The following is a 15,418-nucleotide window of genomic DNA, read 5'->3' as shown; positions in this document are numbered from 1 at the left end:
AGTAAACATTGGCTCTCTGAATACTTTTTGTTGGAATTTGATCTGCTTTTCTGGTAAAAGCAAAATATCATTCCAAAATCACTGAATTGTTTTGAACTGACAGTTTGTTTTGCACTTAATAGTTGAGGAAAACAGTGAATTTACTTCTTTCTGTGGTGCGGAATTCTGGGGAGTAGGTTGGTGACATTTAAGGTCCGCAATGATTTCTTCATTAATCTATTTGTTGTTATGATGTTTGCTTACAATTAAGGTTTACATTGATAAGAGCAATTCCAAAGCATCAATGCTACATCTGTGGCGGGAGGTCAACCATTTTTTTTTATTTCTGTTTCTTTTTTATTATTTTATTTGAGTTTTTGTAACATAGGATGCAATGTATGCATAAAGCCAATGTAATTGTATTTAATCTCTCAATGCTGTTGCATTGATCTCTGTGTAATAATTGGGCTGCTGTGTCTTGTGTTTAAAGACATGACTGTTGGATCCAAATAGAGTCAGCAACTATGAAAAAAAACACAGTGCAAAACGAAAAGTGTTTGGATTCAAGTTAGTGTTTTGACAGAGGGAATTGGGGGGTTTAACGTTTGGATTTAGTGAGATGAACGACTCATTCATTGCCTAAGGTAAGAATGTTGTGGAGGAAATATATTTCCAATATGGCAACCAGAATATATTTGTTAAATTAACAGTAGCACATAAACCTTTGACAAATTATGTCATAAACATTGTGTATAAAAGGAAATGGAGTGTATTTAGCAGGGCTAGTACTACAGAAACTACCAGACACCAAGTCAAAAATCATGCTGATGCACATTTTATGGTCACGTTAATATTCTCAATGCACATAATAAAAACAAAACACTAGGTGGCAGTGTCTTATAAGTTTTCAGTGTTGAGTTTAAGGCGTCCTGCCCCTTCTGGAATCATTTTGTTCAAGTCATCAGAGGAGACGGTACCTTCAACAGAGACGGATGCTGTGGTCGTTTCAGCCCAGTATTGCCTTATATATATATTTGTATTCTTCTGAGATAACAATTTTGTCATTTTGGAGGTTTCATTTTTTGGGTGGAATTTGGATTTCAATGATCTAATCCAAGCTGGGAGGATGGAAGCAGAAGGACAAAGGCGAGGTCTTTTTTTCTGCATCATACTGGTTTGTCTGGAGCAGATCGCAGCACAGATCAAATATTCCATCGCTGAGGAAGTCAAAGTGGGGACCGTGGTGGGGAATGTTGCCAAGGATCTGGGATTGGAAATCAGCACATTGGTGGAGAGACATTTTCGGATTGTTTCGGGCAATGAGGGGGCTCAGTTTGAGGTAAATGTGAACAATGGGGTCCTCTATGTCAGTAAAAGCATCAACAGAGAGGAGATATGTGAGGGCATGTCGACATGTTTCGTTAATCTGAAATTAGTTGCTGAGAATCCTATGGAAATTCATCATGTTGGTGTAGAAATTATAGATATTAATGACAATTCACCCACATTTCAAGAGGAAGAAAAAGTTTTTGAAATATATGAGTCTACACAGCCTGGAAAACGCTTCCAATTACCAAGTGCACATGATCCAGATGTTGGCTTTAATACGGTGCGTTCGTACAAAATAAACCCAAACCAATATTTTAATATCCAGATTCGAGAGCGAGGAGATGATAAGGTACCCTTTTTAATACTACAAAAGTCTCTAGACAGAGAAAAACAGACTGAGCATAGATTGGTTCTGACTTCGTTTGACAGTGGAAATCCAGCAAGATATGGAAGCCTTAATGTCACAGTTATAGTTCTTGACTCAAATGATAATAATCCCACATTTATGCAAGAGGTATACTCAGTAAATGTATCTGAAAATGTGAAAGTGGGCAAATGTGTTATCAAGGTGGAAGCAACTGACCTGGACGAAGGCTTGAATGGGGAAGTTGAATATTATTTTGGTGGAGAATTTGACTCGGAAATTTATGAAATGTTTAATTTAGATAAAACCACTGGTGAAATAAGTGTGAAGGGACAGATCGATTTTGAGAAGGTTGATGTTTACAAATTGGACGTTCACGCCACAGACAAAGGACAACCTCCTACGAGTACTGATTGCAGGGTGATCATAAAAGTAGTTGATGAAAATGACAACCAACCCCAAATTGACGTGACATCTCTGTCCAAAACTGTACCAGAAGACTCCAAACCCGGGACTGTAATTTCTCTTATAAGCATCACCGACCAAGATGTTGGCTTGAATGGCAAAGTCATATGTAGTCTTTCACAAAATGTCCCATTCGAATTAAAACCTTCATTTCAAGACAACATGTACTCGCTGGTTCTGAAAAACAGACTGGATCGAGAATTAGTGGCGGATTATGACATCACAATCACAGCTACAGACTGTGGTCAACCTCCTTTGTCCACTTTTAAAATTCTCCACGTGGACGTGTCAGACGTTAATGATAATATTCCAACCTTCCTGCACAATCCAATCCAACTTTATTTGCTGGAAAATAATGTGCCAGGGAAGTCCATCTTTTCTGTCACTGCATTTGATAAAGACTTAAATGAAAATGCAGCTCTGACGTATCACATTAACAGAGGAGAAGGAAGCCAAGTTAAAATGTCAACATTTTTAAACATCAACCCTGAGAATGGTGAAATTTCAGCACTAAAAAGTTTTGACTTTGAGACACTGAAAAGTTTTCAGTTCCAAGTTGTGGCCACCGATGGTGGAAGTCCTCCATTGAGCAGCAACGTTACGGTGAACGTGTTCATTCTGGATCAGAACGACAACGCTCCAGTCATCCTGTATCCAGTCAGCTCCAACGGTTCGGCTGAAGGCATGGAAGAGATTCCCCGCAATATGAAAGCAGGAGACTTGGTGACTAAAGTCCGAGCCTATGACGCCGATATCGGATATAACGGCTGGTTGCTGTTTTCTCTGCAGCAAGTCACCCACCACAGTCTGTTTTCTTTGGACCGCTATACGGGCCAGATCCGAACACTTCGCTCCTTGACGGAGACAGACGAGGCTGAGCATGGACTGCTCATACTGGTCAAAGACAACGGCAACGTTTCGCTCTCGGCAACAGCTACTGTGACTGTCAAACTTGTGGAGCCCAAAGAGGCTTTTGCAGCTTCCGATGTCAAAAGTGCAGCAAAAGTGGACAATGAGGAGGACAATGTGACTTTTTATCTCATCATCACTTTGGGCTCGGTCTCGCTCCTTTTTGTCATTAGCATCATCGTGCTGATCGCCATGCAGTGCTCCAAATCCACAGAGTACACTTCCAAATATCTACAAGAGACTAATTATGATGGCACACTGTGTCACAGCATCCAGTACAGATCAGGAGACAAACGCTATATGTTAGTTGGACCCAGGATGAGTATCGGGTCCACTATCGTCTCGGGTAGCCACGCCAACACTCTGGTGCTCCCTGACAGGAGACACACTTCCGGGGAGGTAAGAAGAACATTGTTTTGCCTTTTTTACCATGGTAAAGTTTTACAATAGACATGTTAACCCTGTAAGACTTCGGTGTGCTACTGTGATTTTATCTGCTTTTGGGGTCAAAGCCAAAATGTCATGTCAAATTCACGGAATTGTTTTTGGACTGACAGTTTGTTTTAAACTTAATAGTTCAGTAAAGCAGTAAATCCACTTCTGTCTGTGGTGCTGAATTCTGGGGTGTAGTTTAGTGTTTTAATGTATTAAAACATTATGTGGATAGATGGAACTGCTGTGCTGAATGTTGGATCCGAATTGAGTCAACAACTATAAACAAAACGAGAGAGTGCAAAACTACAACTCAAGCCCCAAAACAACAATGACAACTAGAAAAAAAAGTTCAACATTAACAACATCATGGCTGGACCAAAACATCACCATATTGGAGGGGGGTGAGATTGTGGCTTGACTAACCAACAGAAAGCAAAGATGGCAAAAACACAATAAATATTCTCATGATAAATAGTACTTATATAAAATTACCTATTCTTTTACTTACTTAACTGCTTACCTCTGACTTGAACAATTTCACCACTGTTCAGGGCTCTGAAAGATTCTGAACACTGATGTGATTATGAGGTTGACCTGGTGGACGCCATGCAGTCAATTGGGCATTTTGTCAATGTTAGATACATATTATTTGACGACTCTTTTATTATATTTCACTTGCCTATAGTGTTTGGATTTTAGTTATATACATTGTCTTGAGGGATTTAGGTTTGGGTTTAGTGAAATTTTAATAAAGGAGGAAGATGGTGGATGATTTTATTTATTGTAAAACATATTTATCAAATTAATCACAGCACAGAAGCATTGATGAGTTTTGTCATTAACATATATGAAAGCAAATAAGGTATATTTTGTAGGACGAGAACTACAACAACTACGTGACTGCAACTCAAAACCCACGTTGATGCACATTTTATAGTGAATATTCTCCATGCACATGATGGAATAGAACCACTAGGTGGCAGTGTCTTATCAGTATACAGTGTTTTACATCAGGCGTCCTGCCCCTTCTGGAATCATTTTGTTTAAGTCATCAGAGGAGACGATACCGTCAAAAGAGACGGATGTTGCTCTTTTTTCAGTCCTGTATTGCCTTGTATTTTTGGATACTTTAAATTTTATTTATTTTTTTCCATTTTGGTGGTTTCATTTGTTGGTGGAATTTGGATTTGGATACTCTGATCCAAGCTGGGAGGATGGGAGCAGGAGGACAAAGGCGAGGTCTCTTTCTCTTCATCATGTCTGTTTGTCTGGAGCAGATTGCAGCACAGATCAAATATTCCATGGCAGAGGAAGTCAAATTGGGAACCATGGTGGGGAATGTTGCCAAGGATCTGGGATTGGACATCAGCACGTTGGTGGAGAGACATTTTCGGATTGTTTCAGGCAATGAGGGGGCTCAATTTGAGGTAAATGCGATTAATGGCGTCCTCTTTGTGCGTAAAAGCATCAACAGAGAGGAGATATGCGAGGGTGTCTCACCATGTTTAGTTAATCTAAAATTTGTCGTTGAGAATCCTATGGAAATTCATCATGTTGTTGTAGAAATTTTAGATATTAATGACAATTCACCCACTTTTCAAGATTTAGAGAAAATTTTAGAAATCTCAGAGTCTACACTTCCTGGAAAACGCTTCCAATTACCCAGCGCACATGACCCAGATGTTGTCGTTAATACAGTGCGTGCATACAAATTAAGCATGAATGAATTTTTTAATCTACAAATTCGGGAGAGAGGAGATGATAAGATACCCTTCTTAGTATTACAAAAGTCACTTGATCGAGAACAAGATACTGAGCACAGACTTGTTCTCACTGCAGTTGATGGTGGAAATCCAGCAAGATCTGGAAGTCTTAATGTCACAGTTATAGTGCTTGACTCTAACGATAACCACCCAATTTTTAAGCAAGAAGTGCATTCCGTTACTTTATCTGAAAATGTGAAATTGGGCACAATTGTTATCAAGGTTGAAGCAACTGACCTAGATGAAAGATTAAATGGAGAAGTTGAATACCATTTTGGTGGAGAACTTGAATCTAAACTATATGAAACATTTAGTTTGGATAAAAACACTGGTGAAATAACAGTTAGGGGCCAAATTGATTTTGAGAAGGTTGATGTTTACAAATTGGACGTCCATGCCACAGACAAGGGGCAACCTCCAATGAGTACCGACTGCAGGGTGATCATAAAAGTTGTTGATGAAAATGACAATCAACCCGAAATTGACGTGACCTCTCTGTCAAAAACAGTAGCGGAAGACTCCAAACCCGGGGCAGTCATTTCTCTTATAAGCATCACCGACAAAGATGTCGGATTGAACGGCAAAGTCATATGTAGTCTGTCACAAAATGTCCCATTCGAGTTAAAACCTTCATTTCAAGATAACATGCACTCACTGGTTCTGAAAGACAGACTGGATCGAGAGTTAATGGCGGATTATGACATCACAATCACAGCTACAGACTGTGGTCAACCTCCTTTGTCCACTTTTAAAATTCTCCATGTTGACGTAACTGATGTTAATGATAATATTCCAACCTTCCTGCACAATCCAATCCAACTTTATTTGCTGGAAAATAATGTGCTAGGAAAGTCCATCTTTTCTGTCACTGCATTCGATAAAGACTTAAATGAAAATGCAGCTCTGACGTATCACATTCACAGAGGAGAAGGAAGCCAAGTTAAAATGTCAACATTTTTAAACATCAACCCTGAGAATGGTGAAATTTCGGCACTAAAACGTTTTGACTTTGAGACGCTGAAAAGTTTCCAGTTCCAAGTGGTGGCCACCGATGGTGGAAGTCCTCCACTGAGTAGCAACGTGACGGTGAACGTGTTCATTCTGGATCAGAACGACAACGCTCCAGTCATCCTGTATCCAGTCAGCTCCAACGGTTCGGCTGAAGGCATGGAAGAGATTCCCCGCAATATGAAAGCAGGAGACTTGGTGACTAAAGTCCGAGCCTATGACGCCGATATCGGATATAACGGCTGGTTGCTGTTTTCTCTGCAGCAAGTCACCCACCACAGTCTGTTTTCTTTGGACCGCTATACGGGCCAGATCCGAACACTTCGCTCCTTGACGGAGACAGACGAGGCTGAGCATGGACTGCTCATACTGGTCAAAGACAACGGCAACGTTTCGCTCTCGGCAACAGCTACTGTGACTGTCAAACTTGTGGAGCCCAAAGAGGCTTTTGCAGCTTCCGATGTCAAAAGTGCAGCAAAAGTGGACAATGAGGAGGACAATGTGACTTTTTATCTCATCATCACTTTGGGCTCGGTCTCGCTCCTTTTTGTCATCAGCATCATCGTGCTGATCGCCATGCAGTGCTCCAAATCCACAGAGTACACTTCCAAATATCTACAAGACACTAATTATGATGGCACACTGTGTCACAGCATCCAGTACAGATCAGGAGACAAACGCTACATGTTAGTTGGACCCAGGATGAGTATCGGGTCCACTATCGTCTCGGGTAGCCACGCCAACACTCTGGTGCTCCCTGACAGGAGACACACTTCCGGGGAGGTAAGAAGAACATTGTTTTGCCTTTTTTACCATGGTAAAGTTTTACAATAGACATGTTAACCCTGTAAGACTTCGGTGTGCTACTGTGATTTTATCTGCTTTTGGGGTCAAAGCCAAAATGTCATGTCAAATTCACGGAATTGTTTTTGAGCTGACAGTTTGTTTTGAACTCAATAGTTCAGTAAAGCAGTAAATCCACTTCTGTCTGTGTTGCTGAATTCTGGGGTGTAGTTTAGTGTTTTAATATATGCATAGCTGTTCTGCTGTATATCTTAGGTACCGGTAAATTCATTCAACATTTTGTGGATTGATGGAACTGCTGTGTGTTGTGGGTTCTTTAAAGTCGTGAATGTTGGATCCGAATTGAGTCAACAACTATAAACAAAACGAGAGAGTGCAAATCTACAACTCAAGCCACAAAACAACAATGACAACTAGAAAAAAGTTAAACATTAACAACATCATAGCTGGACCAAAACATAACCATATTGGAGGGGGGTGAGATTGTGGTTTGACTAACCAACAGAAAGCAAAGATGGCAAAAACACAATAAATATTCTCATGATAAATAGTACTTATATAAAATTACCTATTCTTTTACTTACTTAACTGCTTACCTCTGACTTGAACAATTTCACCACTGTTCAGGGCTCTGAAAGATTCTGAACACTGAAGTGATTATGAGGTTGACCTGGTGGACGCCATGCAGTCAATTGGGCATTTTGTCAATGTTAGATACATATTATTTGATGACTCTTTTATTATATTTCACTTGCCTATAGTGTTAGGATTTGAGTTGCATATATTGTCTTGAGGGATTTAGGTTTGTATTTAGTGAAATTTTAATAAAGGAGGAGTTTATGGAGAATTATATTTATTGTTTGGCAGCCAAAACGTATTTATCAAATTAATCACAGCACAGAAGCATTGATGAGTTTTGTCATTAACATATATGAAAGCAAAGAAGGTATATTTTGTAGGACGAGAACTACAACAACCACGTGACAACAAATCAAAACCACGTTGATGCACATTTCATAGTGAATATTCTCCATGCACATATTGAAATATAACCACTAGGTGGCAGTGTCTTATTAGTATACAGTGTTTTACATCAGGCGTCCTGCCCCTTCTGGAATCATTTTTTTTAAGTCATCAGAGGAGACAATACCGTCAAAAGAGACGGATGTTGCTCTTTTTTCAGTCCTGTATTGCCTTGTATTTTTGGATACTTAAAAGAAAAACAATTTTTCCATTTTGGTTGTTTCATTTTTTGGTGGAATTTGGATTTGGATGCTCTGATCCAAGCTGGGAGGATGGAAGCAGGAGGACAAAGGCGAGGTTTCTTTTTCTGCATCATGTTGGTTTGTCTGGAGCAGATCGCAGCACAGATCAAATATTCCATCGCAGAGGAAGTCAAATTGGGAACCGTGGTGGGGAATGTCGCCAAGGATCTGGGATTGGACATCAGCACGTTGGTGCAGAGACATTTTCGGATTGTTTCGGGCAATGAGGGGGCTCAGTTTGAGGTAAATGTTAATAATGGCGTCCTCTTTGTCCGTAAAAACGTCAACAGAGAGGAGATATGTGAGCGTGTCTCACCATGTTTAGTTAATCTAAAATTAGTTGCTGAAAATCCTATGGAAATTCATCATGTTGGTGTAGAAATTTTAGATATCAATGACAATTCACCTACTTTTGAAGAGGAAGAATTCATTTTAGAAATATCTGAGTCTATGCCTGCTGGAAAACGCTTCCAATTACCAAGTGCACATGATCCAGATGTTATTGGTAATATGGTGCGCGTATACAAATTAAACCTAAACGAATACTTCAACATTCAAATTAGAGAGAGAGGAGATGATAAAATACCCTTTTTAGTATTACAAAAATCTCTGGATCGAGAAAAAGATATTGAGCACAGTCTTGTTCTTACTGCAGTTGATGGTGGAAATCCAGCAAGATCTGGAAGTCTTAATATCACAGTTGCAGTTCTTGACTCTAATGACAATGCACCACAATTCATACAAGAAGTATATTCCACAAATTTGCCTGAAAATGTGAAAATGGGAACAAGCATTATCAAGGTGGAAGCAACTGACCTGGACGATGCACTGAATGGAGAAGTTGAATATTATTTCGGCGGCAAACTTGACTCCGATATCTATGACATTTTTTATTTAGATAAAACCACTGGTGAAATTAGGGTGAAGGGCCAAATTGATTTTGAGAAGGTAGATGTTTACAAATTGGATATTCATGCCACAGATAAAGGGCAACCTCCGATGAGTAGCGATTGCCGAGTGATCATAAAAATAGGTGATGAAAATGACAACCAACCCGAAATAGGTGTGACATCTCTGTCAAAAACTATACCAGAAGACTCCAAACCTGGTACTGTCATTTCTCTAATAAGCATTACTGACAAAGATGTTGGAATGAACGGCAAAGTCATATGTAGTCTGTCACAAAATGTCCCATTTGAGTTAAAACCTTCATTTCAAGACAACATGTACTCTCTGGTTCTGAAAGACAGACTGGATCGAGAATTAGTGGCGGATTATGACATCACACTCACAGCTACAGACTGTGGTCAACCTCCTTTGTCCACTTTTAAAATTCTCCATGTGGACGTGTCAGATGTTAATGATAATATCCCAACCTTCCTGCACAATCCAATCCAACTTTATTTGCTGGAAAATAATGTGCCAGGGAAGTCCATCTTTTCTGTCACTGCATTCGATAAAGACTTAAATGAAAATGCAGCTCTGACGTATCACATTAACAGAGGAGAAGGAAGCCAAGTTAAAATGTCAACATTTTTAAACATCAACCCTGAGAATGGTGAAATTTCGGCACTAAAAAGTTTTGACTTTGAGACACTGAAAAGTTTCCAGTTCCAAGTAGTGGCCACCGATGGTGGAAGTCCTCCACTGAGTAGCAACGTGACGGTGAACGTGTTCATTCTGGATCAGAACGACAACGCTCCAGTCATCCTGTATCCAGTCAGCTCCAACGGTTCAGCTGAAGGCATGGAAGAGATTCCCCGAAATATGAAAGCAGGAGACTTGGTGACTAAAGTCCGAGCCTATGACGCCGATATCGGATATAACGGCTGGTTGCTGTTTTCTCTGCAGCAAGTCACCCACCACAGTCTGTTTTCTTTGGACCGCTATACGGGCCAGATCCGAACACTTCGCTCCTTGACGGAGACAGACGAGGCTGAGCATGGACTGCTCATACTGGTCAAAGACAACGGCAACGTTTCACTCTCGGCAACAGCTACTGTGACTGTCAAACTTGTGGAGCCCAAAGAGGCTTTTGCAGCTTCCGATGTCAAAAGTGCAGCAAAAGTGGACAATGAGGAGGACAATGTGACTTTTTATCTCATCATCACTTTGGGCTCGGTCTCGCTCCTTTTTGTCATCAGCATCATCGTGCTGATCGCCATGCAGTGCTCCAAATCCACAGAGTACACCTCCAAATATCTACAAGACACTAATTATGATGGCACACTGTGTCACAGCATCCAGTACAGATCAGGAGACAAACGCTACATGCTAGTTGGACCCAGGAGGAGTATCGGGTCCACTATCGTCTCGGGTAGCCACGCCAACACTCTGGTGCTCCCTGACAGGAGACACACTTCCGGGGAGGTAAGGCAAAAGCTGTTTCCTATGTTTTTTACAACTGTTGTGACGAGAAAGAATTTGTTTATATTTGATCCTTGATCTGTTTGTTCAGGCTATCTAAGAGAAACAATGTTGCAATCTTTCCATGAAAGTGATAGCAAATTATAATAACTCATATTGTCATAAATAGATGCTGGTTGCTTGTAGTAGATGAGAACAACAGGTCTTCATTGCTATTTATGTTGCAGAATTGTTGCTTGTGAACATGTTCCTCGCTCAAGCTGTTTTGCTGCTCTATAGTGTAAATTGCTTCATGGCCAAGGCTCAAGTTCTATTATGAGCAATGTTTCTTGAATACAGAGATGGTTTTGAGACGGAAGTGAGACAAAATGGCATATTGTTGAGTGAATGGAAGATGTTTTTTTGTTGTTTTTTGTTTGTTTTTGTTTTGACATTTCATTGGTGATGAATGGTTTGTTGTATCTTAATGCAAATCACACTTAAGCCCTCCTCCTTATTGTTTGCCCTGAGCGAGATTCCGTTATTCTTCAGTCAGACTTACTGAAAATTGATTTTACTCATTAATTTCATGTTTTTAAATATTTGTTTTAATAACTGAAAGCTCAAGTGCTCAATTGTTTTGAACATCAATAGTTCACTATTGTTTTTGTAAAGACATAAATGCAACATAATGACATACAATTTTTTTCTTCTTCTTCTTCTTCTTGTCCTTCTACTTCTACTACTACTATCACTAATAGTAATAATAATAATAATAATAATAATAATAATAACAATAATATTCTTTCTTTCCAATATATTTTGCTGAGATTAGAAGTCAATTTGAAGTTTTGGGACATGCGTTGCTGTTCTAAACTTCGACCAGAAATTTTTTTCTGACCGTCCAAAACTGATCTGCAACATATCCGTTTTGTTATTACTTTTTTTAAATCTATGCATTGTGAAATTTTCCTCTATTGTTTTAATCAAATAACTTCTCCCGATTGACTTGACTCACCACAGTGGCGGCTAAATGTAGTCAGTGCGCAATTGAGTAAGGCATATTGTGCAGGGGCACGTAATTTATTATCACAGTATTAAAATGTGGCGTGTTGCTCTATTTGAACTTCATCATGTTGTTTTAAGCTCTCATTGAATATAATTACTGACTTAGGCCTACTGGGTCGGGTGTTTGAAATAGGATATATTTGTTTTCATTGGACAATTTAGGACTATTTGTAGGCTATTTGTTATATTTTTTTTTCTAAACGAAATTGTCAACGGCTTTGTTTTTCCTCTTGGTGTCAGTGTAACATTAAAAATCATGGACATAACGGCCCCTCCCCATGATTACCTACATCTTTTGTTTGAGCTTGACAAAATCTCAGTCAGCATTTAGACTGAGGTCGTCCGTGATGTGTACATCGTGTTGGAGCAGCGTAAAAAAATGTTACAAAAATGACTTGGATTTAAACAACCACCTCTACGATTTTGTGTAGCTGCATGTTGCTGTTGTGGGGAGATGGCGGCCCATGTCCTTTTTCATTTTGCTTTGTTTCTGCTGCTGGGAAAAAGGGCTCTGTCGGAAATTCGCTACTCCATTCCCGAGGAGGTTAAAGATGGAACTGCCGTGGGGAATATTGCAAAGGATCTGGGCCTTGATATCAGCTCTCTGGTTGATCGACGGTTCCGAGTGGTTTCCGAATCAAATGAGGCTTTTTTTGAGGTAAACCAGCACAATGGGGTGTTGTACGTGAGCAAGAGAATAGACAGAGATGACTCCTGTCAGGGCAGCGGCGCCTGCCTCTTCGAGCTCAAAGTGATCGTGGAAAGCCCGTTGGAAATACATTATGTCGTTATAGAAATCACAGATGTGAACGACCACTCCCCCGTTTTTATTGAGAAAGAGCAAACGTTTGAAATAGCGGAGCACACGTTGCCTGGGAAGAGATTCCAGCTGCATGCAGCGCATGATCCGGACGCAGGGATGAATTCCATCCGCGCATACAGGTTGACGTCAAATGAGCATTTTGAAGTAGATGTCCGCCAGAGCGATGAGGATAAAATTCCATTTTTGGTGCTGAAAAAAATTCTGGACAGGGAACAAAAGACAAAACACTCGTTGCTGGTCACAGCGGTGGATGGAGGGAAACCTCCCCGTTCAGGCTCTCTTAATGTGTCCATTGTTGTACTTGATATTAATGACAACAGACCCGTGTTCAGTCAGGATAATTACCAAATCACAATAGCAGAAAATATTCCGATTGGTACCTTAATATTTAAAATAAACGGTACAGACCCAGATGAAGGCATTAACGGGGAAATTGAATACAGGCTTGCAAAGACATTGAAGAAAAATGTTTACAGTGTTTTTGAAGTGGAAAAATCGACAGGTATAATTAGAGTAAAGGGAAAAGTTGACTTTGAAGAAAATGACGTATATAAACTAGACATTGAAGCATCAGACAGAGGAACACCACCCCTGACAGGGGAGTGTAGAGTCATTATAAAGATACGAGACATAAATGATAATGTTCCAGAAATAGAAGTGACGTCACTGTCTAATATAGTTCCCGAAGACTTAAAACCTGGTACAGTTATTTCCCTTATTAGTGTGAAAGATAAAGACTCGGGTGTTAATGGCAAAATTATTTCCACAATAACAAATGCTGTCCCTTTCGAATTAAAACCATCCTACAAAGAAAACATATTTTCAGTGGTGACTAAAGACTATTTGGACAGAGAGGAAGTGTCTCATTATGAAATCACAATAAAAGCCACCGACTGTGGAGAGCCTCCTTTATCAGCTGTCAAATCTCTCAATATTCAGATATCAGATGTGAACGACAACAGCCCACACTTTGAACAGAACCCCCTTGAGTTTTATTTACCAGAGAACAATGTGGCTGGGAATTCAATTTTCTATGTCAGTGCAACAGACAAAGATATAAATGAGAATGCAGCTATTTCATATCATATTGTGAGAGAGGGACGGCTCAATGACATCATGTCTTTCCTAAATATAAATGCTGAAAATGGACAAATATCAGCTTTAAAGAGTTTTGACTTTGAGACGCTGAAAAGTTTCCAGTTCCAAGTGGTGGCCACCGACGGTGGAAGTCCTCCACTGAGCAGCAACGTGACGGTGAACGTGTTCATTCTGGATCAGAACGACAACGCTCCAGTCATCCTGTATCCAGTCAGCTCCAACGGTTCGGCTGAAGGCGTGGAGGAGATTCCCCGCAATATGAAAGCAGGAGACTTGGTGACTAAAGTCCGAGCCTATGACGCCGATATCGGATATAACGGCTGGTTGCTGTTTTCTCTGCAGCAAGTCACCCACCACAGTCTGTTTTCTTTGGACCGCTATACGGGCCAGATCCGAACACTTCGCTCCTTGACGGAGACAGACGAGGCTGAGCATGGACTGCTCATACTGGTCAAAGACAACGGCAACGTTTCGCTCTCGGCAACAGCTACTGTGACGGTCAAACTTGTGGAGCCCAAAGAGGCTTTTGCAGCTTCCGATGTCAAAAGTCCAGCAAAAATGGACAATGAGGAGGACAATGTGACTTTTTACCTCATCATCACTTTGGGCTCGGTCTCACTCCTTTTTGTCATCAGCATCATTGTGCTGATCGCCATGCAGTGCTCCAAATCCACAGAGTACACTTCCAAATATCTACAAGAGACTAATTATGATGGCACACTGTGTCACAGCATCCAGTACAGATCAGGAGACAAACGCTACATGTTAGTTGGACCCAGGATGAGTATCGGGTCCACCATAGTCCCAGGCAGCCACGCCAACACTCTGGTGCTCCCTGACAGGAGACACGCTTCGGGGGAGGTAAGACAAAACCTGCATTTTAATTGTTACTGAAAAACTCACACCAAAACACAAATGCTTAGCTAAATTTAGAAAGGTGGTTCTCAACTGTTGTCACCCTGGTGCTCGCATCTTCCTGTTGTTGTAAGGTTACAATCCAATTTTATTGAAGTTTTTGGTTTAAAAATAAACTCTTAAAATACATGTGTAGTATATAATATTTTTTAAACACAGTTTAAAATGAACTTGACTACATCAGCAGAATTGCTCGCTCTGACGCCCGCGATCCAAATGTTGAGCTTCACTATATTTTTTTCAATTCATTTTTCTGACTGGCACTTACCTAATATGTTACATGTTGGAACTTGTGACGCCTCTATATTTTACTGCAATAATCAGAAAACAATTGTACTGTTGTATATTATTATTATTTTTCCCTTTTTTTTTTTGTAACTCTCTTCGACTCATAAAAAATGGATTCATGAGCCACCAGTTGAGAATCGCTGATTCAGAAAACATACACACAAAACTAAATGTTTTTTTTTTATTTTTATGTAATGGACATTAACCCATAAACAAATAACACAAATGTAACCATACTAATCAGACACATTTTAACATTGCCAAATAAACATATTCGACTGGTTATTTTGGACTTAAAGAAGATGTTCCTTTGTTAGTCAAACTAGTTGTGACAATGCCGTATTGAGTCAGTCGTTTCAAGACCTGGCGCTGTCCATGGTGCTGAACATTTCAGTGGCCACTGGCCAGTGAATCCAGGAGTGCTGGGAAAGTTCATTTTCGACACTAACTATAGTTCAAAGGTCAGTTAACAAATTTGAATATGCACTTTCAGTTCGTATTTCATAATTCAACATATTTTGTAACTGTTCACTGTTCCAAAAAATAACTACTTCAGAGT

The 15,418-nt window shown here is 40.0% G+C and overlaps 2 protein-coding genes and 1 pseudogene across 3 annotated transcripts in view; all 3 read left to right on the top strand.

Moving 5' to 3' along the window:
- The window catches only part of LOC147168462 (protocadherin alpha-C2-like), a 156,308-nt gene that overhangs the window by 2,553 nt on the left and 138,337 nt on the right, over positions 1-15,418 (top strand). The window contains exon 1 of one of the 2 annotated variants that reach the window (XM_086085337.1): positions 12,065-14,517. The exons of the other annotated variant lie outside the window; for it this stretch is intronic. Within the exon in view, the coding sequence (XP_085941463.1) occupies positions 12,190-14,517 (2,328 nt within the window). The 5' untranslated portion in view covers positions 12,065-12,189. Of the gene's footprint in view, positions 1-12,064; positions 14,518-15,418 lie in introns of those variants that run through there. 2 annotated transcript variants of the gene reach the window in all.
- LOC147168465 (protocadherin alpha-7 pseudogene) lies at positions 961-4,404 on the top strand (annotated as a pseudogene).
- On the top strand, positions 4,549-10,788 carry LOC147168464 (protocadherin alpha-7-like). Its single transcript, XM_086085494.1, has 4 exons — positions 4,549-7,035; positions 8,415-8,564; positions 9,915-10,691; positions 10,780-10,788. The coding sequence occupies exons 1-4, from the start codon at positions 4,696-4,698 to the stop codon at positions 10,786-10,788; spliced, it is 3,276 nt and encodes a 1,091-aa protein (XP_085941620.1). The 5' UTR covers positions 4,549-4,695.

The sequence above is a fragment of the Leptonotus elevatus genome, chromosome 9 (genome assembly GCF_054856555.1).
Source record: "Leptonotus elevatus isolate MCC_2025b chromosome 9, RoL_Lele_1.0, whole genome shotgun sequence".
In the NCBI taxonomy this organism is placed as follows: domain Eukaryota; kingdom Metazoa; phylum Chordata; class Actinopteri; order Syngnathiformes; family Syngnathidae; genus Leptonotus; species Leptonotus elevatus.
Note: the sequence above shows the minus strand (reverse complement) of the source record. Positions and strands in the feature narration are given on the sequence as shown.